At 35.9% G+C, this 18110-nt stretch overlaps 1 protein-coding gene across 1 annotated transcript in view; it reads left to right on the top strand.

Annotated features, from left to right (window-relative positions):
- The window catches only part of FAF1 (Fas associated factor 1), a 480711-nt gene that overhangs the window by 50868 nt on the left and 411733 nt on the right, over positions 1-18110 (top strand). Inside the window, exon 2 of the mRNA XM_045064498.1 lies at positions 10687-10755. Within this exon, the coding sequence (XP_044920433.1) occupies positions 10687-10755 (69 nt within the window). The remainder of the gene's footprint in view (positions 1-10686; positions 10756-18110) is intronic.

Genomic DNA, 18110 nt, shown 5'->3' with positions numbered 1-18110 from the left:
TTGTTTGACAAGCAGAGATCACAAGTAGGCAGAAAGAGAGGAAGGAAAGCAGGCTTCCCGCTGAGCAAAGAGCCTGATGTGGGGCTTGATCCCAGGACCCTGAGATCATGACCCAAGCCAAAGGTAGAGGCTTAAACCACTGAGCCACCCAGGCAACCCCTTAGCTGGCTTTTTGGATAGAAATTGACAAACTGATGCTAAATTTATATGGAGAAGAAAAGACCTACGATAGCTAAAATTTCTTAGAAAAGCAGCAGATACTTATCTCTTTCTAAGATTTACTATAAATTTACTATAAATACAGTGTCCTTACTGGCAGGAGATTAGATGTATAGATGAATAGAACACAGTGGAATCCATAAATGGATTCCCAGGTATAACTAATTGGTGATAGTTGCCAAAGTATTCGGTAGGGAAAGGGCTTTTCTTCTTTTTTTTAAAAAAAAATTGTGGCCAGTTTTACATAACATAAAATTTACCATTGAAAATTGGACTCCTCATGTACTGAATGGGAAGGTAAAATGATTCATGCTGTGGAGAACAGTTTGATGACTCCTCAAAAAGTTAAGCATAGTTACCATATGACCCAGCATTTCTACTCTTTGATATATATATATCTCCAAGAAAATTAAAAAATTCTATCCAAACAAAAACATGTACATAAATGTTCATAGCAGTATTTATTCTTAATAGTCAAAATATAGAGACAACCCAACTGTCCCATCAATGGATAAATAGATAAAAAGTGTACTATAGACATACATAAAAGGAATGAAGTATTGATACATGCTATAATATGGATGACCTCAAAAACATACTAAGTGGGAAAACCCAGACACAAAAAGTCACAAATTGTATGATTCCATGGATATGAAACCTCCAGAAGTGGTAAATCTAGAAATAGGAAGCAAATTGGTTATTGCAAGGAAATGGGAGGAAGAAAGAATGGGGAGCAACTGTTAACAGGCATGAGGTTTTCTTTCAGAGTAATGAAAATGTTTTAGAACTTGATAAAGGTCGTGGTTGTACGATCCTAAACATAGTGAATTGCTACTAAATTGTACACTTTAATTTTATGTTACGTGAATTTCACTTCAATTTTGAAAGATGTGTTTCTTCATGGTAAGGGGTTCACTTGTAGTATAAAATAATATCCCTTGTTTTAAAAAAACTGGTATTCTATCTAGGAGAGCAAGGGTAGAACCAGATATATGTTCAAGGAAAGGTGTAGGCAAGAAATGGGAAATGAAGAGACCAGTAGGGACATACACTAAAAAATAGGAGCCCAAAAGTTAATGTACTTTCTAATTGTTAATGACTAATTCTGAATGAGGGACACTTAACAGCAGTCTAGAACTATAAAAAGAACCATACAGAGGAAATATATTTAAAGAACTGGCCTATCTTTTGTGGCAGAGAAAGAAACTAGTTGGTGGTGCCTGAAGGAATATTCTGAGTCTTTCTCACTTTAGGAGATCTCCTGGGGGAAAAAAACTGATCCAGAAAAATCCAGCATATGCAATAATAAATAATGAATAAGGGAAGGGCACTGCGTCAGTATCCACTTGTCTCTGCACTGTAACTGTACTTTACCTATTGAATTGTTTTGGCACCCTTTTCAAAAATCATTTGGCTATAGATGTATGGGTTTATTTCTGGACTCTCATTTCTGTTGTATTGGTCTATATGTCTATCCTGTATCTGTATCACTCTGGATACTGTAGCTTTGAAATCAGAATTGTGAGTCTTTTGACTTTGATTTTTTTTCCTTTCACCTCAAGATTGTTTTCACTCTTTTTTAAAGATTTTATTTATTTATTTGACAGACAGAGATCACAAGTAGTCAGAGAGGCAAGCAGAGAGAGAGAGGAGGAAGCAGGCTCCCCGCAGAGCAGAGAGCCCAACTCGGGGCTCCATCCTAGGACCCTGGGATCATGACCTGAGCTGAAGGCAGAAGCTTTAACCCACTGAGCCACCTAGGTGCTCCAAGATTGTTTTCACTCTTCTGGCCTCTTGGATTTCTCTTTGAATTTGAGGATCAGCTTTTCCATTTTACAAAAAAGGCTGTGGGAATTTTGATAAGGATTGCATTGAATATGTACATTTCTTTGGGTGGTACAACCTCTTAATGGTACTAAGTCTCCCAAGCCATGAACACTGGATGTCTTGTCCCTTATTTAGGTTTTTTAAAATCTTGCTGAGCAGTGTTTTATAGTTTTCAGTATATACGTTTTTTACTTCCTTGGTTAAATTTATTTCTATATATTTTATTCATTTAGACCATATAATAAATGGAATTATTTTCTCAATATCCTTTCCGGATTATTCATTGCTAGTGTATGGAGATACAACTAAATTTTGTGTATTGATCTTTTATCCTGAAGTTTTGCTGAATTTATTAGCTGTAACAGTTGTGTGCGTGTGTGTGTGTGTGTGTGTGTGTGTAGTCCTTTTGATTTTCTATGTCTAAGATCATCATATCTGGGAATAGAGGTAGTTCTACTTTTTCTGATTTTGATGTCTTTTATTATTTTTTTCTTGCCTAATTGATCTGGCTAGAATTTCCAATATAATGTTGCAAAGAAGTGGCAAGGGTGGCTTTTCTTACCTTGTTCTTGATCTTAGGGTAAAGGTTTTTAGTCTTTCATCATTGAGTATGCTGTTAGTTGTAGGTTCTTCATAAATAACTTTTATGTCAAAGAAGTTCCCTTTTATTCATAATTTACGTGCTTTTATCATGAAAGTTTGGATTTTTTAGATACTTTTCCTGCATTGTTTAAACTGATTTTGTTTTGTTTTGTCTTTCTTTCAGTCTTTATATGGGTGTAATGATTCCTCTGTGTTGAACCACTTTTGCAATCCTGGAGTTTGTGTATTGATCTCCTTTTAATATATATAAAAATCTCCTTTTAATATATTCTGGCTTGCTAGTATTTTGTTGAGGACTTTTGCATCTATATCTACAATGGATATTGGTCTGTAGTTTTCATTTTTTGTACTCTCTTTGTTTGACTTTGTTACTGGGATGCTTCTGACCTCATAGAATGACTTAGGAGGTTTTCCTTTGTTAGTCTTTTGGGGAAGATTTATAGGATTAGTGTTAATTCTTCTTTAAATGGTAGAATGCAGCAGTGAAGCCATCTGGTCCTTGGTTTTTCTTTACTGGGATGCTTTTGATTACTGATATAATCTGTTTGTTATAAGTCAGTTTGGATCTTCTATTTCTTCTTGAGTCAGTTTTGGTAGATAATATGTTTCTAGGAAATTCTCTCATTTCATATAGGTTATTTAATTTGTTGACATACAGTTATTCATAGTGTTATTTTCATGTTTATTTCTGTGAGGTCAGTAGTCATATTCCTACTTTCACTTCTGGTTTTTGTAATTTGAGTCTTCTCTCTTTTCCTTATTCAGTCTAGCTAAAGGTTTGTCAGTTTTGTTAATCTTTTTGAAGAATTGATCTTTGTTGATATTCTTTTTTTTTCTATTCTTTGTTTTATTAGTCTCTAATTTTTATTATTTTCTTCCTGTTGCTGGCTTTAAGTTTAGGGTTTTATTTTTTTCTGTTTTTTTAAGGTATAAAGTTAGATTATTGATTTTAAATCTTTTTTGATTTAAGGTTTTATTTGACAGAGAGAGTGTGTGTGTATGTGCAAGTCGGGGGAGGAACAGAGGGAGGGAGACAAGCAGACTATGCACTGAGTACAGAGCCACATGCTGGGCTTGATCCCATGACCCTGAGATCCCATGACCTGAGCTGAAACCAAGAGTTGCACGCTCGACTGACTGAGCCATCCAGGTGTCCCCTAAATCTTTCTTTAAAGCAGATAATTTACAAGTGTAAATTCCTTTTTGGTCATAAGATATTTTGTATGATTTCAGTCTTTTAAAATTCATTGAAAGTTGTTTTCATATGTTTCATCTTAGGAAATGTTCCATTAACACTTAAGAAAAATAGTGTTTACATTGTTTTTGGGTGGAGCATTCTACAATTATTGTATCTAGTCAGTTTATACTATTTTTTAAGTTCTCTCTTTCCTTACTGATATCTTTTTAAGACAGACTTTATTTGAGAGAGAGCGAGCATGAGAGGGGAGAGGGTCAGAGGGAGAAGGAGACTCCTTGCAGAGCAGGGAACCCAATCTGGGACTCCATCCTTGGACTCAGGATGATGAAGGCAGTTGCTTTACCAACTGAGCCACCCAGACGCCTTCCTTACTGATGTTCTGTTGAGTTCTGTCCTTTATGGAAGGTAGGATTTTGGTATCCTGTTACTGTTACTGTAGAACTGTTATTGTAGAACTATTTCTCCTTTCAGTTCTGTCAATTTTTTCTTCATTTACTTTGGAGGCTCTGTTATTAGGTATGTATATATTTCTTATTTTTATAAGATAAATTGTTTCTTTTATCAGTGTATAATGTCCTTTTTATTCTCTTATAAAATTTTTGGATTTAAAGTCTACTTTATCTGATATTAGAATAGCCGTCCAACCTTTCTTTTGGTTACTAATTGCACATATATTTTTTCCATTCTTTCACTTTTCACCCCTGTGTCTTTGGATCTGAAGTGAGTCTTTTGTAGACAGCGTATAGTTGGATCATGTCTTTTTATCCATTCTGCTTATCTCTGCCTTCTTATTGGAGAGTGTAATCCATTTACACCTAAAGTAATGCCTTTAGTTGGATATTTTGCTGTTTGTTTTTGGCATGTCATTCTTTTCCCCTCAATTTTCTTGATTCTTTACTATCTTCTTTTTGTTTAGTTAACTTTTTTGTATTGAACTGTTTTGATTCCTCTCTCGTTTCTATTTCTGTAAGTTATTTTCTTAGTAGTTACTCTAGGTATTATAGCCTCTCCAATTTATAACGATCTATTTTGAATTAATACCAGCTCAGGAGTGCCTGGGTGGCTCAGTCTTAAGCATCTGCCTTTGGCTCAGGTCATGATCCTAGGGCCTTGGGATTGATTGGGCTCCCTGTTCAGCAGGAACCCTGCTTCTCCCTCTCCCATTTCCTCTGCTTGTGTTCCCTCTCTCACTGTGTCTCTATCAAATAAATAAATAAATAAATAAAATCTTTAAAAAAAAAAAAAACTCAAACAAACCCTTAGCCTCTGTAGTATATAAAATCTTTTCCTGTATAGCTCCATTTCTCCTTCTTTATGTTATCACATCTTGCATCTTTATACATTCTGTGCTCATTAATGTCAGTTTATAGTTTTTATTTTATGCATTTGTTTGTGAAATCATGTAAAAAAAAGTTATAAACCAAAAATACAGTAATACTGGCTTTTGTATTTACCTATGTAATTACTTTTACCAGTGTTATTTATTTCTTTTTAGGGTTTCCAGTTACTGTCTCAGGTCCTTTTGTTTCCCCTAGTGGACTTCCTTACTATTTCTTGTAGCATAGGTCTAATAGTGACAGCCTCCTTTAACTTTGTTCATCTAGGAATGTCTTAATTTTCCTTTTAGATGTAAAGGATCAGTTTTTTGCTTTTGGTTATTATTTGTGTGTGTGTGTGTGTGTGCGTGCTTTTTAAAATTTTAAATTTTTAAAATTTATTTTTTAAGTTTTTTAAAATCTAAATTCAGTTAATTAACATATAGTGTATTATTTAGTTCCAGACGTAGAGGTCACTGTTTCATCAGTTGCATATAAACCCAGTGCTCATTGTATCACATGTCCTCCTTAATAGTCATAACCCAGTTACTCTATCCCTCCTCTTTTTTTGGTACTTTAAATATATATCATGCCACTGCTTTTTGGCATTTATACTTTCTGATGAGAAATTAACAGTTAATTTTATTGGGGAATCTCTCATGTATGAAGTACTTATTTCTTTTATACTTTCATGATTCTTTTTGGCTTTTGATCTCTCAATTGCAATTGTTTTGGTATGGATGTCTTTGCATTTATTCTTTCAGGACTCTGTTGAATGTTTTAAATGTGTAGTTTCTTGTTTTTTTTTTTCCCCCCAAATGCAGTAAGTTTTTAGCCATTATTTCTTCAAATATTTTTTCTGCTTCTTTATTTCTTCTCATTCGGGAGCTCCCTATTATGGCTCTATTGATACGTTTGGTGGGGTCTTACATACCTCTTCAGCTTTGTTCATTTTTCTTTGTGCTCCTCAGACTGGATAATTGCACTTAATCTACCCTCAAGTTCTCTGATCCTTCTGTCTTCTCATAGTTACTATTGAAACTCTGTGGTTAAATTTTCATTTCAGTTATTGTACTTTTCAGCCCCAGAATTTTTTTCTTTGTTTCCTTTTGAACTAATTTGTATCTCTTTACCAATAGTCTCTATTTGTTGTGCATTGTCTTTTTGGTTCCCATTAGCTCTTTGTCCATGGATTCTTTGAACTCTGAGAATATTTAAGATGATGATTGAGGCTTTGCCCAGTAAGTCTGATGTCTCTTCTTCCTCATAGACAGTTTCTGTCAGTTTCTCCTTTGAATGGGTCATACTTTATTATTTCTTAGCATACATTACAATTTCCTTTTTGAAAAATGATTATTTTAAATATTGTGTAACTCTGGAAATTAGATTCTTCCTCCTCCACCTATGGTTTGTTTTTTGTTGCTTTCTGTGGGTTGTTTTCTGTAGCTTTCTATGGGTTGTTTTCTGTTTGTTTACTGACTTTTCTAAACTGTTTTTATAACTTTTTTTGGTGATGAGCTGTCTCTGTCTTAAGTCAGCTTGGGCTACCATGACAACATACCATAGAAAAGATTTATATTCTCATAGTTGGAAGGGTGAAAGTGAGATCGTGTTGCTAGCATGATTGATTTCTGGTGAGAACTCTCTTCCTGACTTGCAGATGGCCACCTTGTCCCTTAGCTCTCACATGGCAGGGAGAAAGAGCCAGAAAGGCAGAGAGGCAGAGACACAGAGAAAGAAAACACCTACTGGTGTCTCTTCTTATAAACTGCAGTAATCCCATTATAGGGGGCAGTAATCCCATTATGAGGGCCCCACCTTCATGACCTCATTTAAACCTGATTATCTCCCAAAGGCCCCCCCCCCCATCTCTAAGTACCATCACCATGGGGATTAGGGATTCAGCCTATGAATTTTGGTGTGTGTATATGGGTGTGGGGCACAGATATTCTGTACATAATAGTCTCTGAAATCTTTTCTTCTTTAGCTGTGGTCTGCTAGTAGTAGGAGAGAGATTTCCTTGAATATTTTAAGTAAAAAAAGAAAAGAGAAAGAAAAAAAGAGAAGAAAGAAAATCCTTTCTTAGTCTTTGCACACTGGCTTTGTGTTGTAGCACTCTAACACTTAGGCTGTTTACTACTGTGTCTTTACTTCCTGTTTCTGCTAAGCCTAGAGATGAGCGAGTAGTTTTCTCAGGTCTTTTCTGACTAGGTTTCTTGCCTTGCACGTATGTATGGCTTTCTAAATGTTTTTTAATGTCCTAATTTCCCAAAGAAACCCTTGCCATTTTTTCTTTCAGGTTTTTGGCATATCTTGCTGTTCGCTTTAACTGGAATATTTTTTCTCAGGTGGCAATGCGTTTTTCATTTGCCTTAAAAATTTTTCTGAAGAATGCCCTCTGCATAGCTGCTCTTCTGTACTAAGAGATTTTCAAGTTGTTAAAATAAAGGAGAGAGCCTTGAGTCAGTCCTGCAGGTAGCCCTGCACCGGTCACAGCAGACAAACACAAATTCTTTGAGAACAGAGTCTGCTCTGCTCCATCTAGAACCAGGGACCAAGGTTCAGCTGTTGAAATGTGGGCTTGTATATTCAAGACTGCCACAGAGCCAGGAGTGGGGAAAGGGAAGTAAAAACATCATAAAGCTTTCACCTGTTTTGAAGTACCTTTTTCATGTATCAGCATTTGTTTGGTTGATGTAAACTTTTGACTAATTTCCAGAGTTTTGAGAAATTTTATTCTGACACCATTTTTAAGTGTTTCTATGGAGGGGATAGCCTCTTGGAACTACCTCCTACATTTTTTTCTGAGGGAAAAAAAGATGATGTCATTGAGGAAGTATTTTTGCTGGTGCTTTCTGATATTTGTTGCTGTTAGGCTCACAGATACCCTCTATAGTTTTTCTCTCCTGTTCCCGCTGTGCAACTTCTGCCCTATCTTAATTCTTCTTAGCTGCTTTTATTAGTATTTTAGAACCTTTCGTTATCCCTGCTTTTTTCATTTGGCTTAAAATAAAGATCGCATTTTTTAATGTCTTGTTTGCTTTGTTGCATTTTTATGGTATCAAGGAATCAAATTTTGTCCTGCCTTGCTCCCCAAATGTCCCTCTTGGTGCTTGTAGTCAACCCTTATTCCTACCCTAAGCCTCTGGTAATAATATGTTTTTTGCTTTTATAATTTTGTCTTTTCTAAAATGTCACATAGTTGGAATTATACAGTATGTATCCTTTTGAGATTGGCTTTCACTTAGCATAATGCATTTGAGGATTTCTCCACATTGTTTTGAGTTGTCAATAATTTGTTCATTTTTGTTGCTGAATAGTTTTCTGTTGTATGAATGTATAGTTGAAGGACATTTGGGCAGTCTTCTATTTTCACTGATTATGAATAAAGCTGTTGTAAACTTTCATTTTATAATTTCATGTGACTGTAAATTGATTTCTTTTGGGTAAGTAAATACCTAGGAAGTGGGATTACTGTGTCATAACTTTCTTAGAAATTGCCTGTTTTGTAAAGTGGCCATATAATTTTGAGATACATTTGTACATCACACATATGTCAGTGTAGAGAGTTCTGTTTTTTCTGCATCCTTACCATCACTTTATATTGTTAGTGTTTTGGATTTTAGCACTCTAATGTATAGAAGTGGAATCTCACTGTGTTTTTTTACATTTACCTATTGACTAATGCTGTTGAGCATTTTTTCGTGTATATTTGTGGATCTTCTTTGGGGAAGTTTCTGTTGAAATCTTTTGCTATTTGTTATTTATTTTAATTGAGTTTTGAGAATTCTTATATTGTAGTTATTCGTCCTTTGTTAGATGTGTTTTGTAGTATTTTCTCCCAGTCTATGGCTTGCCTTTTCATTCTCTTAACAGTGTCTTTCAAAGAGCAGTAGTTCTTTCTTTTAAAGAAGTCCATTTTATAAATTTTTTGGGTTTTGCTTTTGCTCTTGTATCTAAAACTCATGAAGATTCCTTCCTATGTTTTCAGTATTAAAGATAGAATGAAAGTCATAAATGTAATTGAAAAATTTTTAGTATCCATGTTGAAAAAATTAAGGAGAAGCAGGTGAAATTAATTTAAGCATTAAAAAAAAAGGATTTTATTTATTTTTATTTATTTGACAGAGACACAGTGAGAGAGGGAACACAAGCAGGGGAAGTGAGAGAGGGAGAAGTAGTCTTCCCGCTGAGCAGGACGCCCAACGTAGGGCTCAATCCCAACACTCTGGTATCATGACCTGAGCCAAAGGTTGACACTTAATGACTGAGTCACCCAGGTGCCCCTAAACATTATGTTTTAATTAGGCCAACATTTTCAAAATGGTTGTCTCAATACACATTGAATAGAAAATTATTATTTTTATGATATTTAAAGATTTTATTTTTAAGTAATCTCTGTATCCAGTGTGGGGCTTGAACTTATAACCTGGAAATCAAGAGCTGCATGCTCTACCAATTGAGCCAGCTAGATGCCACACAAAATTAATAATAAGTATTTACATTTTTATTTTTGTACTGAATCCTGTCCTCATGTGTATTTAACATAGCACATCTTAAGTCACTTGAGGCACATTTCAGGGTCTCACTAGCCATGTATGTCTAGTGGTCACCATAAGCAGATGGCACAGTTCTGCAAGTCTTAGAGTTTTAGGTTTTACTTTAAATCTGTTATTTATTTTAAGTTAAATTTTGTATAAGGTATATAAGGTATGGATTGCATGTCTTTTTTTTACATGGTTGTCTGTGAGAAACTTTTTTTTTTTTTTTAAAGTAGGCTCCAGGGGCGCCTGAGTGGCTCAGTGGGTTAAAGCCTCTGCCTTTGGCTCAGGTCATGATCCCAGGGTCCTGGGATAGAGCCCCGAGTTGGGCTCTCTGCTCAGCAGGGAGTCTGGTCTCCTCCTTCTCTCTCTGCCTGCCTCTCTGCCTTCTTGTAATCTCTCTCCGTCAAATAAATAAATAAAATCTTGAAAAAAAAAAAAAAAAGTAGGCTCCATGCCCAGTGTGGAGCCACATTGAAACTTTTTATAGGGGCGCCTGGGTGGCTCAGTCGGTTGTGTCTGCTTTTGGCTTAGGTGATGATCCCAGGGTTGTGGAACAAGTCCCTGCTGAGCAGGGAGCCTGCTTCTCCCTCTCCCTGTGCCTGCTGCCCTGTCTACTTGTGCTCTTTCTTTATCAAATAAATAAATAAAATCTTAAAAGAAAAAAAAAAGAAACTTTTTAGTAAAAGTTGTTTTGGGCAATTAGAAATCTCCAGATCATTCTGGGCTCCAAAGTTCAACATTTAGATATGTTTTCTTTTATTGCTTTAATTTATTGTCTTTTATTTCAGTGTAATGTAAATTTATTTTATAATTAACAATTTTGAAACCATATTTGTAAAATGTTCAGAAGTGTTAGGTATTTAGTGGCTTTATTCATATGCCTTTTTAAAAGTGAAATAGCACGCTTATGCTTTTTATTTTTTTAAGATTAACCTCTTCATTCCCAAAGTTGTGTCTAAAATTCTCACTTTGCTTCCAGGCATGTACTGGCATTGAAAATATTGATGAAGCTATTACATTGCTTGAACAGAATAATTGGGACTTAGTGGTAAGTACTTTTATTTTTGTTCTTTTTTCCAGCTTTATTGAGATATAACTGGTGTATAACATTGTTTAAATTTAAGGTGTATAGTGATGATTTGATACACATACATATTTTGAAATGATCATTGCAATAAGGTGAGTTAACACATTCATCACTTTATATGGTTACTTTTTTGTGTGTGGTTAGAACTTCTAAGATTTACTTTTTAAAGCTATTTTCAAGTATACAGTGTAGTACTGTTAACTGTAGTTACCTTGCTATACATTACATTGCCAGAACTTACTCCTTTTATACTTTGAAGTTTGTGTTCTTTGATCACTTTCACTCACTGTCCCGCATCCCTAGCAATCAGCAATCTAATCTGTTTCTATGAATTCCATTTTCTTTTAGATTCCACATGTAAGTGAGATCATACAATATTTGTTTTTCCCTCTCTGAGTTATTTCAAGAAATTTTTTCTGTTTTTTGGACCAGTAATCAAATTTTATTAATTCTTCCATGTCTTTAATGTTCTTTATAGGTGATTTAGCATATCATAGCCCATTTATAACTCTAATCTAAATGAATAAACTCTGAATGTCTTTAATATGAAGTTTGTATTTAGTTTAGTAGTAAATTACTAAATTATTATGAATTCTTAGATAATTTGAACAATTCTTAAAGTTGTTCTCTTATGTTACTATGAATTAAGGTTCCTCTTCTGTAATATTTTGGTGCAGATGCTTGGTAGGAGAGAAAATGCAGAGTTGTCTGAATGTCAGAATAATTCTATTTGATGTTTTCCCTTCACTTTCTGGGGCTCTCACTGATGAACATTCCTTTCTAAAGCTATTAACTCACATTTTGTTGTGTGTGTGTGTTTTTTTTTTAATTTTAAAAATGATCTTTGGAGAGTTTATTATAGAAGTGGTTTAGGTTTTTGAGTGGGGGAAGGCACTAACTCAAATCCTGGCACAGCACTACACATTCACAGAATTGTAATTACTATTGCAAGGCAAACTAAACATGAATTTTTTTAACAGTACAGGAACAGTACTGGTTGTGTTGGGATGACACAGGTGTCCCTGAGTGCCTTTGAAGTCCTAAGAAAGTCTAAATTACTATTTTGAAGAAGTATTATTTTCAAAGGTCAAAACTAGAAATGTGTGCTTATAGAACTGAAATTAGATATGTAGATATAATCAACTATCAGTTGTCTGTATGTTTTGTGTAGATTTACTGCTGTTAAAATTTTTACTTAAAATATAAAAAGCCTCTATTATCTGCTTGTACAATTAACACTTTCTAATGTATTTTGCAAGGGTATTTTCTCTTAATTGCATGGTTAAAATTTTTTTAATATAAATGAGGTAATTCTAGTCCTACGATTTTGTAATCTGCACTTTTCAATTAACAGCCTGTCACGAATGTCCAGGTAAATGTGGCTAACTGCTCATTCTTTATAATGTTCATTTAATGTTTACATGGTATGCTGAGGGGTGGTTGTAACATAATAATTTTACCAATCTGTTCTATGCTTTTAGATACTTAGGATTTTTGCAGTATTTTGCTATTATACACACAACTGTAGAGAATATTCTTGGATATTCTTCCTTGCATACTTAGCTATTAATTTTCCTAAAAGATAATAAATAAATTCAACTCATATGTGTATTTCTGTGCCAAATTGTGTGTGTGTGTGTGTGTGTGTGTGTGTGTGTTTGGTATTTATAGTTAAATTGCCTTCCAGGATAGTTTCACTAATTTAAATCTTTATCAAATATACACATTTTTGAGATTGCCTATTTCATTAAGCCAGAGCTTCCTTATTTTTCATATAGGGCATGTTCAGGCACTTGTCAAAATTTATAAATGTTTGTATGACCTGACTCCAAATCCATGCTTTTACCATATTATAATCTTTTTAAAAAATATTTTTATGTTCTTTTAAAAGAAGTTTTTGCGTTAATCACTTGCTGCTCATCATAACAAGTTCACTCCATAATCCCCCACATATTTCACCCATCTCCCCTGTCCACCTCCCCTCTGAGGTGACCATTAGTTTGTTCTCTATAGTTAAGAATCTGTTTCTTGATTTATGTGTGTTTCTCCTTTTTTCCCCCCTTTGCTCCTTTGTTTTGTTTAAGTCACACATATGAGTGAAATCATATGGTATTTGTCTTTTTCTTACTGATTTATTTCACTTAGCATTATACTCTATGGCTCCACTAGTTGTAAATAGCAAGATTTCGTTCTTTTTTAATGGCCGAATAATATTCCATTGTATGTATATACCATATCTTCTTTATCCATTTGTTGATCAGTGGGCATTTGGACCACTTCTGTAATTCGGCTATTTTAAATAATTTTGCTGTAAACCTTGGGGTGTATGTATGCCTTTGAATTAGGGTTTTTGTAATCGTTGGGTAAATACTCAGTAGTGCCATTGCTGGATTGTAGAGTAGTTCTATTTTCAACTTTTTAAGCAACCTCCATACTGTTCTTCAGAGTAGCAAAAATAAACAGTTGGGACTGCATCAATATAAAAAGCTTCTGCAAAGTGAAGGAAATAGTCAACAGAACTAAAAAGCAGCCTGTGGGCTGGGAGAAGATATTTGCAAATGACATATCTGATAAAGAGTTAGTATCCAAAATCATAAAGAAATTTTCAAACTCAACACCCAAAAACCAAAAAATCCAGTTAAGAAATGAGCAGAAGTCATGAGGAGGCGCTTTTTCAAAAAAGATATCCAGATGTCTAATAGACATGAAAAGATGCTCAACATCACTCATTGTCAGGGAAATAGAAATCAAAATCACAGTGAGATACCACCTCATACTTGTCAGATTGACTAAAATGAACAACACAAGAAATAACAGTTGTTAGTGAGGATGCAGAGAAAGGGGAACCCTCTTGCACTGTTGGTAAGAATGTGAACTGGTGCAGCCACTCTGGAATACAGTATGGAGGTTTCCTCAGAAGTTAAAAATAGAACTACCCTATGATCCAGCAATTGCACTGCCAGGTATTTACCCAAAGGATACCAACATACAGATTCAAAGAGGTACATGCATCCCAGTGGTTATAGCAGCATTATCAACAATAGCCAAACAATGGAGAAAGCCCAGATGTCCATTGACAGATGAATGGATAAAAAAGAGGTCACACACACACACACACACACACACACATGCCATACACACATAATGGAATATTACTCTACCATCAAAAAATTGAAATCTTGTCATTTGCAACAATGTGGATGGAGCTAGAGTGTATTATCCTAAGTGAAATAAGTCCGAGAAGGACAAACACCATATGATCTCACTCGTATGTAGAATTTAAGAAAAGAAACAGATGAACATATGGGAAGGAGAAAAAAGAGAGAGAGAGAGAGAGAGAAACAAACCATAAGGGATTCTTAATGATAGAGAACAAACTGAGGGTTGATGGAGAGAGGTGGGTAGTGGATGGGCTAGATGGGTGATGTGTATTAAGGAAAGCACTTGTGATAAGCACTGGGTGTTGTATGTAAGTGATGAATCATTGAATTATACTCCTGAAACCAATATTGCACTGTATGTTAACTGAAATTTAAATAAAATAATCCTAAAAATAAATGTTAATGTTCTCATGGCAGTGAATTAAATAAATAAATGTATGTATGTATGTTTGGTAGAATTTGCCTTTGTTTTCTTTGTTGGTCTTTTCCTAGCTTCTTTACATGTAGAGTTAGGTTGGTTATTTGAGATTTTTTTCTTGCTTCTTGAGGTAGGCCTATATTGCTGTAAACTTCCCCCATAGAAGCACTTTTGCTGCACCCCAGATGTTTTGTCACTGTTTTATTTTACCATGTTTCCATGTACTTTTTAATTTCTTTTATTCCCTGGTTGACCCATTCATTATTTAATAGCATGTTATTTAACCTCCATGTATTCATAGTCCTTAGAGATTTTTTTCTTGTGGTTGACTTCTAGTTTTATAGTGTTGTGGTCAGAAAAGATGCATGGTATGACCTAAATCTTAAAATTTGTTGGGGCTTATTTTATGGCCTAATAGGTGATCTGTTCTGGATGATGTTCCATGTGCACTTGAAAAGAATGTGTATTCTGCTCCTTTAGGATTGAGTGTTCGGAATATAACTGTTAACCACCCCCCCCCCCCCCCCCCCCCCCCCCCCCCCCGTCATTTAAAGCTGTTTACAGTGATGTAAGTGGGTTGTTAAAATCCCCTACTGTTATTGTATTACTGTTGATTAGTTCCCTTATGTTTGTTATTAACTATTTTATGTATTTGGGTATACCCATGTTAGGTGCATAAATATTTATAATTGTTATATCTTCTTGTTGAATTGTTCTCTTTATTATTATATAGTGTCCATCTTTGTCCCTTGTTATAGTCTTCATTTTAAAGTCTGTTTCATCTGATATAAGTATTGCTACTCTGGCTTTCTTTTGACATCCTTTCACATGGTAAATGTTTCTCTGTCCTCTCCCTTTAAATCTGCAGCTGTTTTGGTCTGAAGTGAGTCTCTTGTAGGCAACCTATAGAATGGTCTTTTTTTTTTTTTTTAAACCATTCTGTCTTCCTGTGTCTTTTTTTTTTTTTTTTAATTTATTTGACAGACAGAGATCACAAGTAGGCAGAGAGGCAGGCAGAGAGAGAGGAGGAAGCAGGCTCCCTGCCATGCGGGGCTTGATCCCAGGACCCTGGGATCTTGACCTGAGCTGAAGGCAGAGGCTTTAACCCACTGAGCCACCCAGGTGCCCCCTTCCTGTGTCTTTTGATTGGAGTGTTTAGTCAGCTTATTCAAAATAATTAGTGATAGAAATTTATGTTTTAAAGATCTTATTTATTTGACAGACAGAGATCACAAGTAGGCAGAGAAGCAGGCAGAGAGAGGAGGAAGCAGGCTCCCTGCTGAGCAGAGAGCCTGATGCAGGGCTCCATCCCAAGACCCTGGGATCATGACCTGAGCTGAAGACAGAGGCTTTAACCCACTGAGCCACCCAGGTACCCCAATAGAAATGTATTTATTGTTTTTTTATTACTGGTATTGTGCTTGTCTGAAGACTTTCTCTGATCCTTGCTTATCTTCCTTTCTTTCATGGTTTACTTATTTTATTTAGTGGTACATTTGGATTTCTTTCTCTTTATTCTTTGTGGATTACTAGTTTTTGGTTTGTGGTTACCATTAGGTTTGTATATAACATCTTGTTCATATAGCAGTCTATATTACATTGAGGGTTAAGTTTGAACCCATTCTTCCTCCTTTTCTCCTCATGTTTAGGTTTATGGTATCATATATTATTACATCCTTTTATATTGTGAGTTCCTTGACTGGCTTTTTACAGAAATACCCATTTTTCACTACTTTTGTGTTTCCTACCTTCATGTTGCCATTTTTTCTTTGTCTTTCATTTCCACTCAGTGTCCCCTTTAATATTTTTTGCAGGGCTTGTTTAGTGGTCTTAAATTCCTTTAGTTTTAGTTTGTTTGGGAAACTCTATCTCTGTTTCTGTTGTGATTGATAGCCTTGCTGTATGCAGTATTCTTGGCTGCAGGTTTTTCCCATTCAGCACTTTAAATGTAAATGATGCCACTCCTTTCTGACATGGAAATTTTCTGCCGAAAAATCCACTGACAGCTTTATGGGGTTTCCTTTGTATGTAACTGCCTTCTTTTGTCTTCTTACATTTAATATTTTTCTTTATCAGTATATTTTGCCAATTTACTGCTTTCGTTGATTTTGATGGGGGTTCTCTGTGTCTCCTGGATCTGGATATCTGTTTCCTTCCCCAGATTAGGGAAGTTTTCAGCTATTTTCTCTTCAAATAAATTCTCTGTCCCCTTTTTTCTCTTCTCTTCTGGGACTCCTTCAATCTGATCACTATTAAGTTTGATGGAGTCACTGAATTCCCTCAGTGTATTCTCGTTTTGCGTAATTCTCTTTTTTCTTTTGTTCAGCTTGATTACTTTCCATTACTCTGTCTTCCAGGTCCTTAATTAGTTCCTCTGCCTCTTTCGGCTTCTTGTTCATTCCATTAGTTGTGTTTCTCATTTCATTTACTGAGCCCTTTATCTCTGCTATTTCTTATCTTTGTATTAATTGTCTCACTGATGTCTATCACTTTTTTTCTCAAGTCCAGTGATTATCCTTATGATCATTGCTTTAAATTCTCCATCAGTCATGTAATTTGTATCTGTTTCGCTTAGATCTTCATCTGTGGCCTTGTCTTAGTCTTTAATTTAGAACAGATTCCTCTGTCTTCCCATTTTGTCTATGTTTCTGTGCCTTTTTCTGTGGAAGGAAAGTCGATATCTCCTGTTCTCGAGAGTAATGGCTTCATGGAGAAGCCCTCTAGTACCCCATAGCATAATCTCTCCTATTGCCCAGGACCTGGTACCTCTGGGAGTGTCTCCATGAGTGCTGTGTGTGCTCTCCTGTTCTGTGCTGACCACTGTATCCTTTAGGTCAGTTGTCTGCAGAGGGTCTCTTTGCCTGGTGTGAACAGTGTTTGGTCCTTGGCCTCAATGTGGCATGTTTTAACTAGGTGTGCTCTGGTCTGCTTGTGAAATAAGACCTGTCATTGCTGTCACTGGAACCAAGGCCTTGCAAAACTCCAGGGTATGGAGTCATGGTGTTGGTAGTGGTTTGGTGGGTCTTCTTGGGGAGAGGCCTGCCCCCTTTGAAGTGTGGTTCTTCTGGAATGTGGGAGGCAGGGCTTGGTTTAAGCAAATTAGGTAGCAAGTGTTAGCACTATGCTGCTTCCCGCAGGTGGCCCTTTGTTCATGCTGCGGGGTGGGGAAGGGAAATGCCACCTGCCAGATCTTTTGTTTCTGGAGGGATCTCTCTGTGAATGCTGCCTCTCTGGGACATGCTCTGGGATGAGCACGTAGCTGGTTTACTATGTGCCTCAAGTGCTCTTCAGAATGCCATCTCCATGCTGTATGTCCATGGGTTGTTTATTCTGCTTTCTGTTTAGGAGCAGCCACAGTGTCCTTTCAGCTCTCTCAGATGAAAGGATGTTGACCTTCAAAACTCCAGGCTTTAAGCTCTGCTGGGTTTAAGAACTCCCAAATTTGGGCCCTGTTGCTTTCCAAGCCAGTTGCTATGGCCTTTTCATTTTCCCAAGTGCTCTCGTATATTATTAGTCTGATCTCTCACCCTTCTCTGCACTGCAGTGGCCATGATCTGTTTGTTTCCCAACCTATGTCTCTGAACTTTGTGGCCTCTTTTCTTCCTTTATTTGTGGAGTTTGTTCTGCCAGTCTTCAGGCTGGTTTCTGGTGTATTTTGGGTTATTCGATAGTTTTATTTGTGGGACGAGGTGAACCTAGGACCCTCCTACTCTGCCATCATCCTCCTAATCCATTGT

Source organism: Mustela putorius, unplaced genomic scaffold, assembly GCF_011764305.1.
Source record: "Mustela putorius furo isolate JIRA1106 unplaced genomic scaffold, ASM1176430v1.1 tig00003853_pilon_pilon_pilon, whole genome shotgun sequence".
Taxonomy (NCBI): Eukaryota; Metazoa; Chordata; class Mammalia; order Carnivora; family Mustelidae; genus Mustela; species Mustela putorius.
This window is presented reverse-complemented; position numbering and strand designations above follow the sequence as displayed.